At 39.4% G+C, this 18,793-nt stretch overlaps 1 protein-coding gene across 1 annotated transcript in view; it reads right to left on the reverse strand.

The window, feature by feature from the left end:
• The window catches only part of LOC143209981 (uncharacterized), a 154,505-nt gene that overhangs the window by 116,420 nt on the left and 19,292 nt on the right, over positions 1-18,793 (reverse strand). The window contains exon 2 of the mRNA XM_076426369.1: positions 6,766-7,161. Within this exon, the coding sequence (XP_076282484.1) occupies positions 6,766-7,000 (235 nt within the window). The 5' untranslated portion in view covers positions 7,001-7,161. The remainder of the gene's footprint in view (positions 1-6,765; positions 7,162-18,793) is intronic.

Below are 18,793 nucleotides of genomic sequence, written 5' to 3' on the forward strand. Positions count from 1 at the left end.
GTCCGAAAGGAAAAATCGCGATTAAATTACATCGGGTAATTCGATAAATTGCGCAAAACTCTTGCAGAGCGACGTGTACTCTTTCAAAGTAATCAGATTCCACGATTACCGTGTCCAAACAAAACATCAAAAAGCGTTTCCGGCGAATGATATTCATCGGGCCTCCAATTTCAATTCGATTTGACTAATTACGACGAGGACCGCATTCGACGCGATAGACAATTCATTCCTTCATGCTTTCCCGTAGGCAAAGACGAATCATCGAGATCCTTGAACAACGCCATAATCATCGTACTGACGATTTAATTATTCGCACGAGTGAGTTCGGCATCCGCTCTTCCGTTTGATGGAAAGCCGGACTTATAACGGGGAGAACGCTTTATGTCGAGTCACAAACGAAGTTTGCAAACGTCATGATACAAGCTCGGTTAATAGAGTTCGACCAGCCAATCGTGAATTCCGTTCCTTTCTCGTTCGTCCATCGAATCGTCCGACACTGTTCTCCATCCACCCTTTCCCACGATTTTCGACTGTGAAAAACTGTAGCCCTCCGACAGGATCGTGTAATATAAAGGGGTAGCAAACTGTCCATTAATTGTGCCCCAAATCGATTTTTAAATGCATAATAATTGAAGCTCTTATCTTTGATCGTCATCTATAATACATTATTAATATATTTGCACGAGAGAGAGAGAGTATTTCTTTTCAATATTATCCACTCGATATACGAATTAAATAAAATTCTATTTGTTTCGCGTTTATGGTTAAATTTGAAGCAACTTTTTCCTTTACGAAAATGTTCTCTGAAATGTGAAGGAAAAAGCAACTTCCAATATTTCTTCCAACATTTTTGGGACAGCCTGCATACAGTTAGGAGCAAAACTGATCACACACACTTTAAATCAGGATAACTTTTTTATGAATGGACCAAACGATTTTAATTTCTCTGTAAGGCTAGAGGAATTAGTTTAGTAAATGACGTCGAAAAAATATGTTGAGAAAATGCATTTGGTCGGAATTGTGCAAAGCAATAGTAAAAATTGATTTTTAAACTTTTTTTGCTGGGCCAGTAACGAAAATTTAAAAGATGTGTTTGGTCAAGTCGTATAAATCATATACGTTCTGAAAATTTCATTGAAATTGGTTAATTGGTTTACGAGTTATAAACGATCAAAGTTGGTAAAAATCCGAAAATCATGTAAAATTGCAATTTTCACCACTTTTGATCGTTTATAACTCGTAAACCAATGAACCAATTTCAATGAAATTTTCAGAACGTATATAATTTATACGACTTGACCAAACACATCTTTTAAATTTTCGTTTGGTCCACATTCATAAAAAAGTTATTCTGATTTAAAGCGTGTGTGATCAGTTTTGCTCCTAACTGTGTGTACCTTGCTGGCAATATTTTCTGTTAATATCGAACAATATTTTACTGTAGAAGAAAACCTGCATTGGAATATAATTATGATAGTAGCTTATCAAAAAAGATGGATTTATCCCATCCATTATTAATATACGTTCGACGCATCCCATAACGCGTTTTACATGCAAGTGAAAGATTTATGAACTTCTTTACGCTGCGAACTTTCTACACATATGTCCGCTTCATTATCAAATTTGACACCATTCTGCGGTAGTCAAACCAGCCTGCATGAAACATTGGCTTCCGCGTGAAGGGGTTAAGGTGTTAACCAAGCACGTACGAGAGAAGTTTTCACCTTCTAACACTGCTAGGCATGCCCAGTATGAAATGTCTCTTATAGAGGACGTATCCTCGATTTACACTTTCAGAAATCTCGCAGTGTCGCTAACTCACAGACAAGAAAGTTTCCTTAACGTTAGGAATTGATTTGGACATTCCATTTGTTGCTGGCATTTTGTATAAAAACCGTTTGGACATAAAATTTCAGTAAGAATTTTATGAAAAATGCGTCTCCCATGTGTCTGCCGTTCGGTAGCGAAAAAATGGCGTCTCATTTACTCCGATTTTGATTTAACGCTTCGAGAATATCCTGGTAAATTCTAGCATATTTTACTGTATTCTTGTATATTCTATTAGGTTTTTGCATATGAAATGTCCGATTTTTAGCAATGGCTTTAAACAAACGTAATTTTGTGCCCAATGTATTCTATCCACAAATTTCAAGTTTCTTGATTGTATTACGGTAAAAATAAGATATTATGGTCATTCACGTTCTTCATTCACAAGACTGTTATCTTGATTTTGTAGTTCTTTAATTTACCATCAACGACTAGCAAGTTAAAAATCACATAAAAGTTATTTTTCCAGACATGTAAAAGGAATACACGGCAGTCGCGTTGGTTGACGTTGAAGTATATAAACTTTATATATTTAAAAGTAAATTTATACATCTAAATTAAAATTGAACATAGGATATTAACACTAAACGTACCGAGCTATAAAAGATTTAATAAGCTATAAAAGAATTAATTTATTTCGACTTTACGCGGTGCTTATTATAATATGTGCTCTAATAAAGATGTTTATTAAAGCACTTCTTATGAAAGCATCTTTATGATCTCATTAAATGTGAAATAAAAAAATCTAGAACCGGTCATTTGACCAGTAGTGGTACGTTTAGTGTTAAGGATTAGCTTTGTACCTCTAAGTTTTCTATGTACATATAATAAACCTATACAACTGTAACAGCATTTCTTGATCGAAACGATTTATAAGAGTCGCATTCTAAAATCGGACATTTCATATGCAACAACCTAATAGTATATTTTACTAGATTCTTGTATATTCTAGTATATTTTACTATACATATATTCTTGTATATTCTAGTATACTTTACTATATACTCTTATATATTCTAGTATTTTCTCAAGAGTCCCATTATCGATTTGCGCAAGAGAAAATCGACTTTTTCGTCCGGTAAAGCACCGAAAACCGCAGATGCTTTCGCCTAATAGAATGCTCTCGTGCATCGAGCGAGAAGTAATTGGCTTGAGCAGCAGGTCAATTACCAGCCGCGTATCATGCCCAAGTTTGCGGCGAGACGTGAAAATCAGTCTCGGCTGGGCTACCCTGATTTTTCCATCGGCCGTTACCTTTGACGCGAGTCGAGGCCGTAATGGCGAATCCTCTCGCCAGAGTCCAATGGAAACGAGAAAGGAGGACGAGCCCGCGCGGCGGAAAGAACGCGACTCATTTACCTACATCGATTTATTGCGACCGGGGAGATTATATCTGCGAGCAACGTTTCTCCCGGCATTACATCCCCGCTGAATATACGATTTAATTGGTCTCCGCCGTGAATCGATCACTTGGACCCCCTCTTCTTTTTCTGTTCCCTTGACTTGCAACCGAGAGCGAGCATTTGCAAGCTCGAGCTCCTGCGAGCATCTGTTTCCTCTGGCCCGGCTCGGTATGCGGTAGTGATACGAATAAACGCGTGAATTACGACTGGCTGATGCGAGGGAATTATCTTGTTGTGGGACACGGATGAATGTTTCGTACGGAACCGTTCACCCTTTTTTTATGAGCGACTTGTGATGTAACCGAAACAGTATCACCAGATCAAGACTCATGTCCCTGTTCTACCTTCCCCTTCTACGGCGCTATTCCCCCACTCTACCGTGACGACCTGGTCACGTGTAGGGATTGCAATCCCGCGTCATTAGTCCAGTCAACGAAAAGTCGTAGAGGGAAATGGAAGGAACACAAGTTTCGACTTTGGGACTTTGTTTGGAATAGTTAGGAGGTAAACATACTAAAAGTCCCCACTCCTAGGAGGTGAGCGAGGTGCAGGGGGCACGTAGAAGATCCCCTTTTTCGGTTTTCCGCTTATATCTCGGAAACTATGCGTCCTAGCGATAAGACCATTGCATAGAAAATTAAAGCTGACAAAATGTGCCACAGGATTGATTCGATTCAGTTTTTCGCTATCTTGCATAGTTTCCGAGATATCCCCGCTCAAAGTTCACTAATTCTGAAAAAGAAATTTTTGCCTTATTTGTGAAGTGAACTTTGAGCGCGGATATCTCGGATACTATGCGAGATAGCGAAAAACTGAATCCAATCAATCCTGTGGCACATTTTGTCAGCTTTAATTTTGTATGCAATGGTCTTATCGCTAGGACGCATAGTTTCTGAGATATAAGCGGAAAACCGAAAAAGGGGATCTTCTACGTGCCGCCTGCACCCCGCTCACCTCCTAGGAGTGGGGACTTTTAGTATGTATACCTCCTAACTAGTCCAAACAAAGACCCAAAATTAAAAATTGTGTTCCTTCCATTTCCCTCTACAACTTTTCGTTGACTGGACTAATGACGCGGGATTGCAATCCCTAGTCACGTGAGAGGATAGCTTCTTTCCCCTCAATTCGTGCTCCCTCCCGCATCTGGCGACACTGGACCAAAACGGTTTCAATCATTTTTTTCTGGAGAACTATTAGCTGTAGAAATTTTTTAATTTGTTGGTACAAAGATACATCCACAAAGTAATAAAAAGAATTGATTTTTTATCTTTTGTGCTGGGATTATACTAAAAACCTGACGAAACTGAAGTTCTTTCATCGGAAAGATTGAGTTTATATGAAAATGAAAAATCTAATCAAAATCTGTAGTACCTATAATTATGCAAAATAGAAAATTGTCTGCGCCAACGCAAGAGACTGGAGCCAAATAGGCATTTCATTGTTAATCATTGTAACAAGCTGAAAATCATAAAGAATTCGTAAAGAATTTTGCACCTACTCATCCTTGCCATGAATGCGTAAAATCCGCAGTCTAATTATCAAAAATTTTTATAATTTCACGCCATATAGTGGCGAGAATGAATTGTCTAAAAAATCGTGGACACGTCATTCGCGCGTATCGAGTCGATCCCGTGGATCGATCTCCCATCGAGTGCGCGGGATCACCGGGACCCACGGGAATATCATTCAATCTAACCGACGAAGAAAAAGACCAAGGCTACAATGGTTGCGTGACCGCGAAGAAAATTCCGAGGATCATCTGATCTCTCTATCTGAAGCGAGGCATCTTCGAGATGCGTTTGGCCGGAGCGCGGAGATCCCGGGAGCCGGAGAGTGGTTCTTTCGCGATAGGGTGAGCACCCACGCGAAACTTCGGCTTTTCATTTAACGCGGGAGATTAATTCGCGCCGGTAAATCACAGTCGAGGATATTCGTCTGCGAGAGCGTATCGGCCACGGGCGGCATTGTATGTTAATGACAATTGGCCCCGCGGCCCCGGTCCGACCATAATGGCGCAAGTGCACCGAGAGGAGGACGCAGATGCTGCGTTTCGCAGGTGAGCACGATGCACGCTCACGGTTCAGCGATCATCCACCGTCCCGGCGCCAGGATATCGCTTTAATCGTCTTTGTTACACCGGAACCTGACACGTGTTAACCACGCGTGACACCTGAACGGCTCTGTTCCAGCCTCGAAGCGGTTCACGGTGCTCTGCTGCTCCGGCTGGCCACGCGACGCACAATACTCGACTTTTTTCAACTCGGCATCACTTGAAAATATCATTTTTATTCGATCGGAAAACGTCTGATAAAAACAATAATTTCCAATTGAACTTACTCTGTGTCGGGGAAGACATCTTATGGTCTTCGGGGTGACCACTGCTGTTTTTATACGAAACTATATTTTCAGTTGACACTAAACCTACCGACCATCAAAAAAGTGACCGATGTATCTTGTACATATTATAAAAATAACAAAATTAAATTTATTTATATATTTCTGCGACTTTTATTATAATATATACTGGAATAAAAAAATGTATTCAATCAATTCCCATGGAAACGTCTTTAGAATTTCAATAATTGTAAACTAAAAACTCCGAGACGAATTCACTGACCTCGTAACACTACAGTCTTCCAAGGTCATTCAAGGTCTTTCGAGCAATACAACTTGCGAAAAGCAGAGTTAGTAAATACTAGAGATACCCATTTCACGTGTATTGAAAATACACGTGTGCACGTGTAATTAATGTATCCGTGCAGAAGTCCGGATACTGTTCAATACACGGATACACGTGTAGCAAAATATACGGATAATACACGTATAACTGTGAAAATGAACATATACGGGTACACGTGTATTATCCGTGTATTTTGATACACGTGTGCCCGTGTATTCAAGTACACGGATAGTACATTGAAATATATAAGAGTTAACATGAGAGGTTTCGAAAATTAACAAACATCATAATTTCTGTTAATAAACTTTAATCAATTAACTGTTTATTTTGATGAAGAAAAACCAAAATTTTTACATTTTCCGGCAAAAGACGGTTCCTTTTTGCTATACGTGTATTGAAAATAACGAATACCCGTATATTATCCGTGTAGCCGTGTACCCGTTTACTTCAGTACCCGTGTATCCGTGTATAAAGAAGTACACGGATTAAACTACGGATATAATATTAGTACACGTGAACACGTGAATACGTGTATCCTCAATACACGTCCAAAACCGTGGTCTCTAGTAAATACATACAGTCTGCGTAATTGAAAGATTCAAGAACGACAACGTATGATTGCAGCAACTCGATACGATTCGCGAGGCAACTATTAAAAGTGGAGACACTTCGCGCCACCGTTTCTCTGCGCAATCAGGGGATCGGATTTCTCTGGGACCCGCGCGTAAGAACTCATCGTTAAAAGCTTGCGGATGGTAGGGAGGGTCGCAATCACCGTGATTCTTAATCTGCGCGGGAAGGAAGGGTTTCGGGGAAGCCAGCCTCCTCGGCTCGGTGAAAAATATCAGAGCTTACCGCAGTAATGGACCAGGATATGAAGAGTGCCGGCGTGAATCCGGGAGTCGCACCAGGACCCGGCGTCGACCTGAGGCTCGAACAGAGAGAGATCGAGACCCTCCATGTCGCTCTCACCGCAGGAGTCGCTCAGAGGCTCGAAATTACCGGTGTTCCCCAGCTCGTCCTCGTTCGTGATCTCCTCGGGCAGATTCTCGCTGCCACCGCGGCAACGTGTCGGCGTTGTCATTGCCATTTCGCGAGTTTTATCGAACGAGGCTCTCGAGGAAAACACTCCCGCGATCGGCAACCGATCCGCCGATACACTCCAGCCAGCGGATTTTTGCGAACACGCCGGACCGCGCTAATTCATCGTTGGCTCGTTGCTCTCGCGCCAACCAGCTTTCGATGGAAAAACTGAAAACAACATTTATCCGGATCGTAGAGCCTAGCCGGCGCGGTTCGACCGAGACGAAAGTAAACCGAGGCATATCGAAACTCACCGCTCGTGACATAGTTACCGAGACAGCGCTTTCAGACACTTCGCGTTGCTCTCCCACAAATTAATCCTACGTCGCTTTTAACGGCCGCTCCAATAACGCAGCAGCCTGTGACGACGCTCGGGCGTCTTCTCGCCCGGTTATTTTTGTAAATATGATTAGAGAGTCTCCGTCGAATCGACAAACAAACTCCGCTCCAAAAGCTAGCCACCGCTATACTAACGCAGCAGAGTACGAACGACTGAGAATCGAAATACATGCAATCGTACAAGGTCGCTATCAATTCAAGTTTTATTATCGTAATTGTTAAGTGGACAAATTCTCTGACAGTAACAAGGGAGGACCCCAAGTGTCCGACTTCGACTTTGATAATTTTTTGCGAGACGATGGTATATGGATCCATAATGATGTCTGCAAAATATTAGGTTCAGCTACTCAATGGTTTTAAAGATATAAACAATTCTATAATACAACTTTCATACCTTGTTGATATACCATGATTTGCAGCTCAAGCTCAATTGTTTATATCTTTGAAACTATTGAGTAACTACACCTAATATTTTGCAGACATCATTAGGGATCCATATACCATCGTCTCAGAAAATATGATCAAAATCGGAGTCGGACACTTGGGGTCCTTCCCTTGTAAGCTTTAGTAAAAAAAAAATGTTATTTTACATTGGTTCTATGTTACTAATTATCTCGTAGTAGGCACAACGAAATCTTGTCAATGAAAAATAGAAGATCAGCGAGGTAACGACGATTTAGGGGAGGATCGATGGATCCTTTCTGTCGTCGGGGGAAATATGATACTGATGGGTCAGATAATGAAGCTAGTTTAAAAATAACGTTGATGGAGTAGTCTCGCACATACACACACACGCGTACTCTCTCTCTTTCTTTGTCTTTCTCTCTGGGGAACCGTGGAAAGGCCAGTCGAGTGGAGCAAAATTGCGTCCATGACACACGAGAAACGGAGAGCACTCGCAGCAGCGGCACGGTTCCGAAAGTGGAGCTCTCTCTCTCGTGTCTGAAACGCGAAGACACTCTTTAATTAAGCGAGCTTGTAATTAATTGCCTGCTCCCTGTCCATCCCTCCGCGCGACATGTCAACGGAACTTATGACCTATCCAACGACACCGGGTAAGCGTCCTCGTCGGCTCTATGACCTAAAATGGCTCCGCTGTTTCACACAGGTCCTATTTTCTCTTAAATAAGTTGCGCTGGGGCTTCGCAAGCCATGGGGGAGAGCCGGATTACAAAAGGTATTTTAGAAAAGGGCGACGGTGAAATACTGTGCAGCAACCGATTTTAGAAAGGAGGATTTGTCTGAAATATTTCAGTCAGTACAATTTTTAGTTACTACAGGTTTTAATTCGAACGTTTTTAACACAGTTGAAACATTATTTAAAATGGCATTAATGTAATTCAACATTGCGAAATGAAAGCAATTTTTATAAAAATTTTTCAATGTCTTCATAAGCATCGCAATAAGAAGAATATACAGTTTAATGTTGTATATTTGTTTCTAGTTTATACTACTTTCTAGTTTAAACATCACCCTCTCGAAAGACAATTTCAAAATTCAAAAATCTTACGTCTTCGTCCCATCAGACAAGTTTTCATAAGTAATTAACGCTCGATGGAACATCGTAAGGATGTTCCAATTTATCTTACTGAAAAGGCTCGAATAAAAGTTGCAGATGTTCAGCAAACATTTGATTCGACGTTGAAAATTCATTAACTGATTGTCAGAGATAAATTTCGAACCGTTCCTCGGGCGATGCAATTTTCCGCGGCGCAGAGAGTGCACAGTCACGGTGACTTTCAACTTTTAAATCTTCGTCTGCACTGACACACTAATCATTACTCTCATTTCTTAATGACCAACGAATGCGAAACAAGTTGAAGTTCGTACGACTCTCGTTGCAGCGAAAGCGAATTTTTTCCAGCGTGCTGTCCACGCGTGGAATCAGTGCGTGAAGATTCGGAGGATGAATACGTAGTTATAAAGATATATGCGTAGGCTGGTTGGTGTAGTACGTGACTTTGGCTACGAAATGAGATGCATGAGTGAGGGTACGCGTTCTGACGAACGGCTAAGTACCTAGACCCTTGTCATCTAGCTTGCTGTCTTGTTCCCGACTCTCACAATGCGCTCGGAACCAAAAGGTGAGTTCCTGTCTTCAATGTACACTAGCAGAAATTTAATTTCTATATTGTAAGAGGTGCAACTTGAAAAAGTCGTTTTAGTTTCAGCCTCTTAAAATTGTTCAAGGAAGAAATCAATTTTTATTCGACTCCTGTTTCTTGCTCCAAGTATTTTTATTATAAATTAATGTATTTATTCTCTTAATAATTTCAATGTGTCCAAAATAATATGTATACATAGTCTGTTTTTACTCCATCGTATTTTTTGAAAAATTCAGAAGATCAAAATTTTCAATTAGGTGCCATTTGCAGCAGTACAGGAACTAAGAGAATTTATGAATATTAATGCATTACTTTCAGCCTCTTAGAATTGTTCAAGGAAGAAATCAATTTTTATTCGACTACTGTTTCTTGCTCCAAGTATTTTTATTATAAATTAATGTATTTATTCTCTTAATAATTTCAATGTGTCCAAAATAATATGTATAGTCTGTTTTTACTCCACCGTATTTTTTGAAAAATTCAGAAGATCAAAATTTTCAATTAGATGCCATTTGCAGCAGTACACGAACTAAGAGAATTTATGAATATTAATGCATTACTTTCAGCCTCTTAGAATTGTTCAAGGAAGAAATCAATTTTTATTCGACTCCTGTTTCTTGCTCAAAGTATTTTATTTCAAATGAATGTATTTATTCTCTTAATAATTTCAATGTGTCCAAAATAATATGTATAGTCTGTTTTTACTCCACCGTATTTTTTGAAAAATTCAGAAGATCAAAATTTTCAATTAGGTGCCATTTGCAGCAGTACAGGTACTAAGAGAATTTATTAATATTAATGCATTACTTTCAGCCTCTTAGAATTGTTCAAGGAAGAAATCAATTTTTATTCGACTCCTGTTTCTTGCTCAAAGTATTTTATTTCAAATGAATGTATTTATTCTCTTAATAATTTCAATGTGTCCCAAATAATATGTATAGTCTGTTTTTACTCCACCGTATTTTTTGAAAAATTCAGAAGATCAAAATTTTCAATTAGGTGCCATTTGCAGCAGTACACGAACTAAGAGAATTTATGAATATTAATGCATTACTTTCAGCCTCTTAGGATTGTTCAAGGAAGAAATCAATTTTTATTCGACTACTGTTTCTTGCTCCAAGTATTTTTATTATAAATTAATGTATTTATTCTCTTAATAATTTCAACGTGTCCAAAATAATATGTATAGTCTGTTTTTACTCCACCGTATTTTTTGAAAAATTCAGAAGATCAAAATTTTCAAGTAGGTGCCATTTGCAGCAGTACACGAACTAAGAGAATTTATGAATATTAATGCATTACTTTCAGCCTCTTAGAATTGTTCAAGGAAGAAATCAATTTTTATTCGACTCCTGTTTCTTGCTCAAAGTATTTTATTTCAAATGAATGTATTTATTCTCTTAATAATTTCAATGTGTCCCAAATAATATGGTCTTAAATTTTTCCGATGTTTATACTCCATCCATACTTTTAGAAAATTTCAGAAGACCAATATTTTCAATTAGTTACAGCAGGTGCAATTTGCAGCAGTAGACGAACTAAAAGAATTTATGAATATTATTTCATTAGTTTCAGGCTCTTAGAATTGTTCAAGAAATCAATGTTCATTCGACTCTTGTTTCTTGCTCCAAGTATTTTTATTATAAATTAATGTATTTATTCTCTTAATAATTTCAACGTGTCCAACATAATATAGTCTGTTTTTACTCCATCGTATTTTTTGAAAAATTCAGAAGATCAAAATTTTCAAGTAGGTGCCATTTGCAGCAGTACACGAACTAAGAGAATTTATGAATATTAATGCATTACTTTCAGGCTCTTAGAATTGTTCAAGAAATCAATGTTCATTCGACTCCTGTTTCTTGCTCAAAGTATTTTTATTTTAAATGAACGTACCAAAATATGGTCTTAAATTTTTCCAATGTTTTTACTCCGTCGTCCTTAAAATTTTGATTTCACATGAAACTTGGGAAGAGCTGATTTCCATGCCTGGCATAACGAAACTGCGGCGCTACAAACATGAGTACATATCGGTATGCCATTCACGTGGCATCGGGTCGAACAAATTATGGTACCGTGAAAATTCGCACATATTTCAAACGCAACATCTCACCCGAGCGAATCCCATGATCTAATCGTAAAACGGACATAGCTCGGCTGCGTGAAATTCCAATCGAACCCGACCGAACATCGGCGCGATTCGAAAAAATCCGATTCCTGGGGGCAAAGTGTTTTATCATATAATATTTACAGAGTGATATTTTTCATCGAACAAGCGACGTATCGCGATACGTGCGAATGTAATGCGAACTGGCAAGGGGACATTAATTACACGACGGCCGTGAATGAGATATATCACGACGATGGCGGCGTGGCGTGCCGTTCTGTCGATAAATTATTTACACGTATTTACACGGTCCGCTTCCCGTGCCACCCGGGCCCGCTGCCACCGCGGATGTAAAAGTGAAAAAACCAGTTTCACAACGAAAAAAAAAAGGAAAAGATCGGGGTACGAGGGCCTCTCGCATACCGAGGCTGCGTCTTCACACGATGAAAATCTATTACGAAATCCAACGGCCCGTTTCCGCCCGGAACTCTTCGAGACGCCCTTCCAAGTTTCGCCGACCGTGATACTCGATATTCCACGGATTTCCTAATCCACCTTGCTCTCGAGGAAACCTTTTTATGAATCTGTTGCCGGAGCTCTGCGAGATGTTAAGCAATCCACCGGATTTATGAGAGCTGATGTTTAGGGTCGTCGGATCTATTTCTGTACTTTGGGGAGATTCAGGGAGGATCGATAGTCGGAGGATTTTTATGGTAAACACTCTCGACGTAGAATTTCACGGTGTTACTTGTGTTCGGTACATTCACTTATTCATAATAAAATACTCGTCGTAAATGAATACTCTCATATGTCTTAAATAAATGATTTTTTTTTTTAATGTAAGTAGGCTAACGCTTTCTTGTAAAATATTAGGTCAGAAAGAAAGTTCTTGCGGTTTTTATTATAAAGTCAAAATAACAAAAACCTCAAGAACTTTCTTTCCGACCTGATATATCGGGACGCAATAAAAAATATGCTTCCATTTTAAATTTAATTCATATGATCTCTACCACCTACAAAACAACTCCACCAACGTTAGAATGATTATAATTATCGTCGTATAATTTTACTAGACGTAGGAAATGATACCAAAGAGATGCATAATAATTTTTTAATTTAATTTTTATCGTACATTGATTCGCAGTTTGTCATATTGCTAAAGCAAAGGGCAATGGAAAACCTCAGGGAAGTTACAAATCGGTCGGAATTCATCGGTGTCAATCTTGGCCGACACTGTGTCAACGAGATCAATCATAGGTAATCTAAGCTCATTAGAATCAATGTTTGTCAATTTATAAAAATCATAGATAACGCCGGAAATGTCAACACGTCGTCGGTAAACTGGTATTAACTCCTACGTCTTGAATTTACAATATTCCTCATCGATCGGAGGGCAAAATTAGTTGTAGACGCGAAAGTGGTCGGTAGCATAATCGTCGATTCTTGGCAATTACGTAGGCAGAAAATAACAGGAAGTTTAATAATTGTACACCTAAACCAATCCAATGCTTCTTGTTATCATTAATGCTTCGACGAACGAGTAATAAGCGATTGCAGTAACGACTCGAGAGGTACCAATTACTTTCCATTTCATCTTATCCGATTAGTTTAATAAACAACTTGCGTAAAACGATATAAATTGAGCACAATTTACTACACTTTTATCGTCTCCGGTTACATCGTTTTGCACTTTCAGCGTGTTTCATTTTAGTACTTTGTACACGAGCTGAAGAGATAACTTATTAGAAATTATTATAACTTTATAACATTTTTATTTTGCATAGACATCCACATTAACAATTGAAACAATTGAACTACCACGGTATATTTGTATTCGATATTGATAAAAGTTTGCTGTTTTCAGTTTATACGTAGTGTGCATCCAGTATTTATCTACCTCTCGTGTGCAAGATAAAATCATTATTCTACCGGACGAACGGATAATAAAATATACATACAATTCCCGGTCAAAGTGTAACAATTTAGCTGTACGGAAATTTGATACGATATTACATTCTGTATAAATAATGTTCATCGAGCGTGTATCACATTTTGTGGGTAAATAGAAAATGAATGAATTCTTGGTTAAAAAGTGATACTTGTTATGGCTTATGATGACAAAGAATAAAATGAATATTTTGAATAAACTGTTCTAGAAAGGAAAATTATAATGAAGTTGTAATTGAAAGTTTCATCTATTAATTAGATGTATCAATTTGCCCGGCACTCTGTATACAGTGCCCGAAATTACCATAAAACCACCTGATTGTTTGGTGAAATCTTCTAATTATGTCATAGTAATGAGAAGCTGATGCACGATAGCATTTTACAATTAATAGAAGATACCATTTACACGATTACATTCATAGATATATTATTTATTTATAGAAAAAATATCATTTACAGAAGAAATTCAGACTGACAGTTTCATTTTTCAGCATGATAACGTCTCAATTCATGCATCAAGACAAAGGAGTGGTTAGACAACAAAAATATGAGGATTTTGACATGGCCAGCTTGTTCGCCAGATTTAAACCCAATCGAGAATCTTCGGGGAATACTTGCAAGAAAAGTATATGGCAATTGTAAACAGTACAACTCTGTTTCTGAGTTATGGATTGCGGTGAACGAAGCGTGGGCATCCATCGAAGCAGAAACTCTTCGTACTTTGATTTCATCAATGATTATTCGAAGAAATGGCAATTATACCAACAAGGGAAGAACCCCGAGTGTCTGACGTCGATCTTGATAATTTTTTGTGAAATCATGCTATATGGATCCCTAATTATGTATGCAAAAAATTAGGTGTAGTTACTCAATAGTTCCAAAGATATAAACAATTGAACTTTCACGGAACCTGCTTACACGGCTAATGGAACTTCGAAAACTACAGCTCAATTAAGATATAATTGTTTACATCTTTAATTAGGAATCCATATACCATCATCTCACAAAAAATTATCAAAATCGAAGTCGGACAATTGGGATACTTCCCTTGTAAGTATCAATTTGTAAATATGGAAGAAATTTTCGATAATCTTGATGTTATCTACTTAAAAAAGTGTGGCTTTATGGAAATGTCGCAGTTCGTTTTTTTTTTTTAAACTATATAACTTTACGTTTTTCTGTAAATAAATAACATATCTAGGAATGTAATCGTGTAAATGGTTTCTTTTATTAATCCTAAAATGCTATCGAGCATCAGCTTCTCATTACTATGACATAATTATAACATTTCGCCAAAAAATCAGGTGGCTTCATACTAATTTCGGGCAGTGTATCCGAATTTATGATTGTTAGAGTGCAAAAGTGTTGTAATCAATTCTCGAACTCCCTACTTTCGGTTTCACTGAGCCAATTGCCTGATTTTGTAGAAACTTTTGGGGTAGATCACCTGGCGTGTTAATAAATCCGTCAGACGATCCCGTCGAAGGGACGGACGACGGGTAGGTGGACCAAATTTATTATGACCGCGTGGAAAGATCAAGATCACGCTTCGCGGCGATCACGTCGAAGATCGCGGCACGTGAACTGGTTTCGCGAATGCCCGAAGGATGAGCGTGACGTGTGCGTGGTTGCGTGTGTACGTAACCCGTGCAACGACAAAATAAAAGGGAGGAAGAGAGGGATAGGGGGAGGGAAAAAAAGCGGGAGAAAGAGCGAGAGAAAGGGTGGGGGGGGTTGGCGAGATACGGGGGCAGAAAAAGGAAAGCCGTGGCCGGGCCTGGGACGGAGAGAGGTCGTTCGCATCGAAGTTCGAAGTTGGCGGGCGAACCTGTAATCGTTTCGTGACCACGGCGTAGAATTCTTTGCCCTCTTTCTTTCTCCTCTCTCGCCCTTTTCCCGCCGAACACGTTCGCCAAACGAGTAACGAACGATCCTATGGGAAAGGGATTGCCGAACGGCACGCATCACCACGTATCCCACAAAGGGCGCACCGAAATTTCAAACGCCGCCCGGAAGGGTTGCAATTTTACATCTAACGGACCTCGCGTTCTCTTCGTTTCGCATGCCCTGCGGAAATCGACGCTCAAAGATATTAGCTGCAGGAATAAAATCAAATTACGTTTCACTTGATGCAACTGTTTTATATCGGCCCGCATTGAACATTTGAAAAATGCTTTTTGTAGATACGCGTTATACAGAAATGTAGGGTAAAGTGCCCAAATATGGTATTGTCCCCTAGTATGGCACTACCTTATGTCTTGTAAAGGAGAAGTCGCACTCTAGTGAGAAAATCCTGAAACAATAGTTTTCCAAGTTTACTCAACAGTGTGCATTGCGTTCGCATCATTCTATGTATAGAGTTTAGTATCGATCCTCCGCCAACTGTGTCTACACGTGTTGAATATTTTTGTGGTTAGATTTTCGATAGTATCTTTTTCGAGGGAGGTAAGTGATTTTTGAAATGTTAGAACATATGTATCTGTAGTTTCAGTTTATTTATATTAATGTTTGCCAAGTGTTGGTTTGGGTTGAAATTCATTTTCTCTTTGTCAGTAGCTAGTATTGGGTTGGCAAATATAAGTTCGTTCGGTTTTTTACGAACTTATTCGCCAACCCAATATTATCAGTTTACGTGGAGTTTCCAATATGGCACTACCAAAGGTTCCCTAATATGGGTACAGCTATTGACATTCTTGGTGTGGGTGCCGAAAATGGCATTAGGTGTCATATTAGGGACTCAAGCTGTACCATATTATAAACCCCTTTCGCTGGAACCTGCAACTGACACACCACAAAAAAAAATATTTTTCCCAAGCCGTATTAATTTTTTAACAAACTTGATCCCAGAATCTTATAAGAAGAAAATGCATCTACAACTGGTAATTTTTTGGTCGAAAAAGAGCATTCTATAATAATCAAAAAAATGACCAACAAAATGTGATTCATATTTGTGCACACTTTACCCTACTTCCTTGAATGACGCGATTCTCAAGATCATTTCAAGTAACTTTTTCCTTCGCGAAAATGTTCTCCGCGGGTGAAGAGTTATTAAAGAAAATCGTGGACCAATCGGAGCGCGGCTCCTGGCTCAACTCTGATTGGTCCGTGTTATTCGTTAATAACTCCTCAACAAAGCCGCGGAGAACATTTCCGTATAGGAAAAAGTTGCTTCATATGACCCAAGGAATCATCTCTTTCAGGAAAGTATTTTTGGGACACCCTGTAATGCAATGGGATGCCCGGTTTAATTTTCGCCCTTCGTATTGCAGCCTGGTATCGCGTGTACCTTCGTGTTGCATTGGACGTTATTTACACCTTACAGCGAATGGCGTCTTAATTCAGAGTCCCAAAATTCAAGCAAGGTTCACATGTAGATATCTACCAAAGTTCCGATACAAGCTAAACACACCCGACATTCTCAGTTGCTTGTTGCAGCGTTGAGAAGCATCCACGATATATTATAAAATGCAAATTCTGTTCGTAAAGTATTTTTAAAAATGTAGCAAATCATTAATCTTCTGGATATCATGTCATCATGGTTGAATAAATGTTGAGAATAAGAACAACATTAATTTTGTCCACTAAAAGATGCTTTAGAATTACCATAATTGCAATAGGTACGACGTTGTATAATGATGTGCATGGAGTTAATATGACTTTCATCAGGCAGAATGCAAGATTGTGGTCGTCGCACTAACACAACGTCGCGCGTCGGTAGCAATCTTGTTAATCTCGGCCAGTTTGCTCGCGTTTAACAAATTTGCTGGCGTCATAAAAGCATGAAGATCCGTAATCTAGGTATGCCGTTAAACAACAATGTGCGTAAAATTAATTTGACTTTCGTCGCGTTAAATGCAAGATTATGGTCGCCGCGCAGGTACATCGCTGATAGCGAACGTGTTAAATCTCACCCAGCCAAACACTCGGCGACGGTGTTTACTCTTGAAATCACTAAGCTCGGTATATGGAAATTATCTGTGTGTAAATATAGCGCGGCTAACATTGCTACTTGAAAGCATGTACTGAACGGAGTCGCATTAAATGCTAGTAAATTACTCATTACTAAGCTGAGGATATTTATGCAAATTCCCGTATTTACAAGCAACCTTGGAGAAAGTTCGTGCACGTAGAGCCTTACTCCCTTGCAGTGATAATTTAGTTGGAAATAGTCGAAAAACAAAGTATCCACTAAATATGGTATTAAGTTCTTTGCACTCTTGAGAATTCTAACTAGAATGTTTATTGAAGTTTGTTCAGTGGAAATTGCGATCGAGATTGTTGATTAATCTCTCCACATTCCGCTTTCTTTAGTCAGAATAACAGAAGAGACAAGGAATAGAAAGTTTGATTCTAGGAAACTAGTGCAATGTTACTTTTGCAACTTCTTCGATCGAGGATGCATCAAAAGATGAAAGTATCCACTGAATCAATGGGAATCATTTAATGGATGATATACCTTCACGCTCTAATTTTCAAACCGCTTCTACTGATACACTTAATCTCGTTTCCCGGCATCGGATTAGTATGGAAATTATTTTTCAACGAGTACTATTAGTAGACTGCAGATTTTATGCGCTTATGACAAAAACGAGTACTTAGATGAGCCACAAAACAGTAAAGAGGGGAATTTGTAGATAGAGGAATTGGTAGTTAGGGGAATTGGTAGATATGAGATTTGGTAGACAGGGGAAATGGTAGTTAGGGGAATTGGTAGACTGGGATTAAAAACAACACTTCGCTTTTTGTGCTACGTTGCTCCGAACCAATCCTTTCACCCCACCTCTCTCGACCAACAAGCGTTACCCGTATTATACAGAACCCCAGCTAAATTTCCGCAGGCGGAGCACCGTTTCACGCCCGTCAACCTAATAAATCGTCCATCACCGGACGTTTTTCAGAAAGCGTTCGCGCGCTGCCCGGCTAATTACTCGATTCAATGGTGGTGTTCGCTTCGAGCGGGTACCACCTACATCCATCACCGGCAAACACACTCTAAACGGTGATCGTAGCAATCATCGCGATCGACGGATCGCCCAGCAGGTGCGACGGGAAAGGACCACCGACTGCGTGGCCGCGGGGACAAACCGCTAGTAAAGACGTCGCCTCGTAAAATTGCGACGAAGAGAGAGAATAAGAGAAAAGAGAGGGTGTAGCGGCTGACGCTTCGACGCGAATGTTGATGAACTCTGACATTTCGAGGAGGCGAAACCAAACCAAGCCATGTCCAGCGAAGTCAGACCGAGAAGAGGCCGAGTAGCAAAGCCAGGCCAGACGAAACCAGACCAGGCCAGACCGAGGCTAA

Source organism: Lasioglossum baleicum, chromosome 1, assembly GCF_051020765.1.
Source record: "Lasioglossum baleicum chromosome 1, iyLasBale1, whole genome shotgun sequence".
In the NCBI taxonomy this organism is placed as follows: Eukaryota; Metazoa; Arthropoda; class Insecta; order Hymenoptera; family Halictidae; genus Lasioglossum; species Lasioglossum baleicum.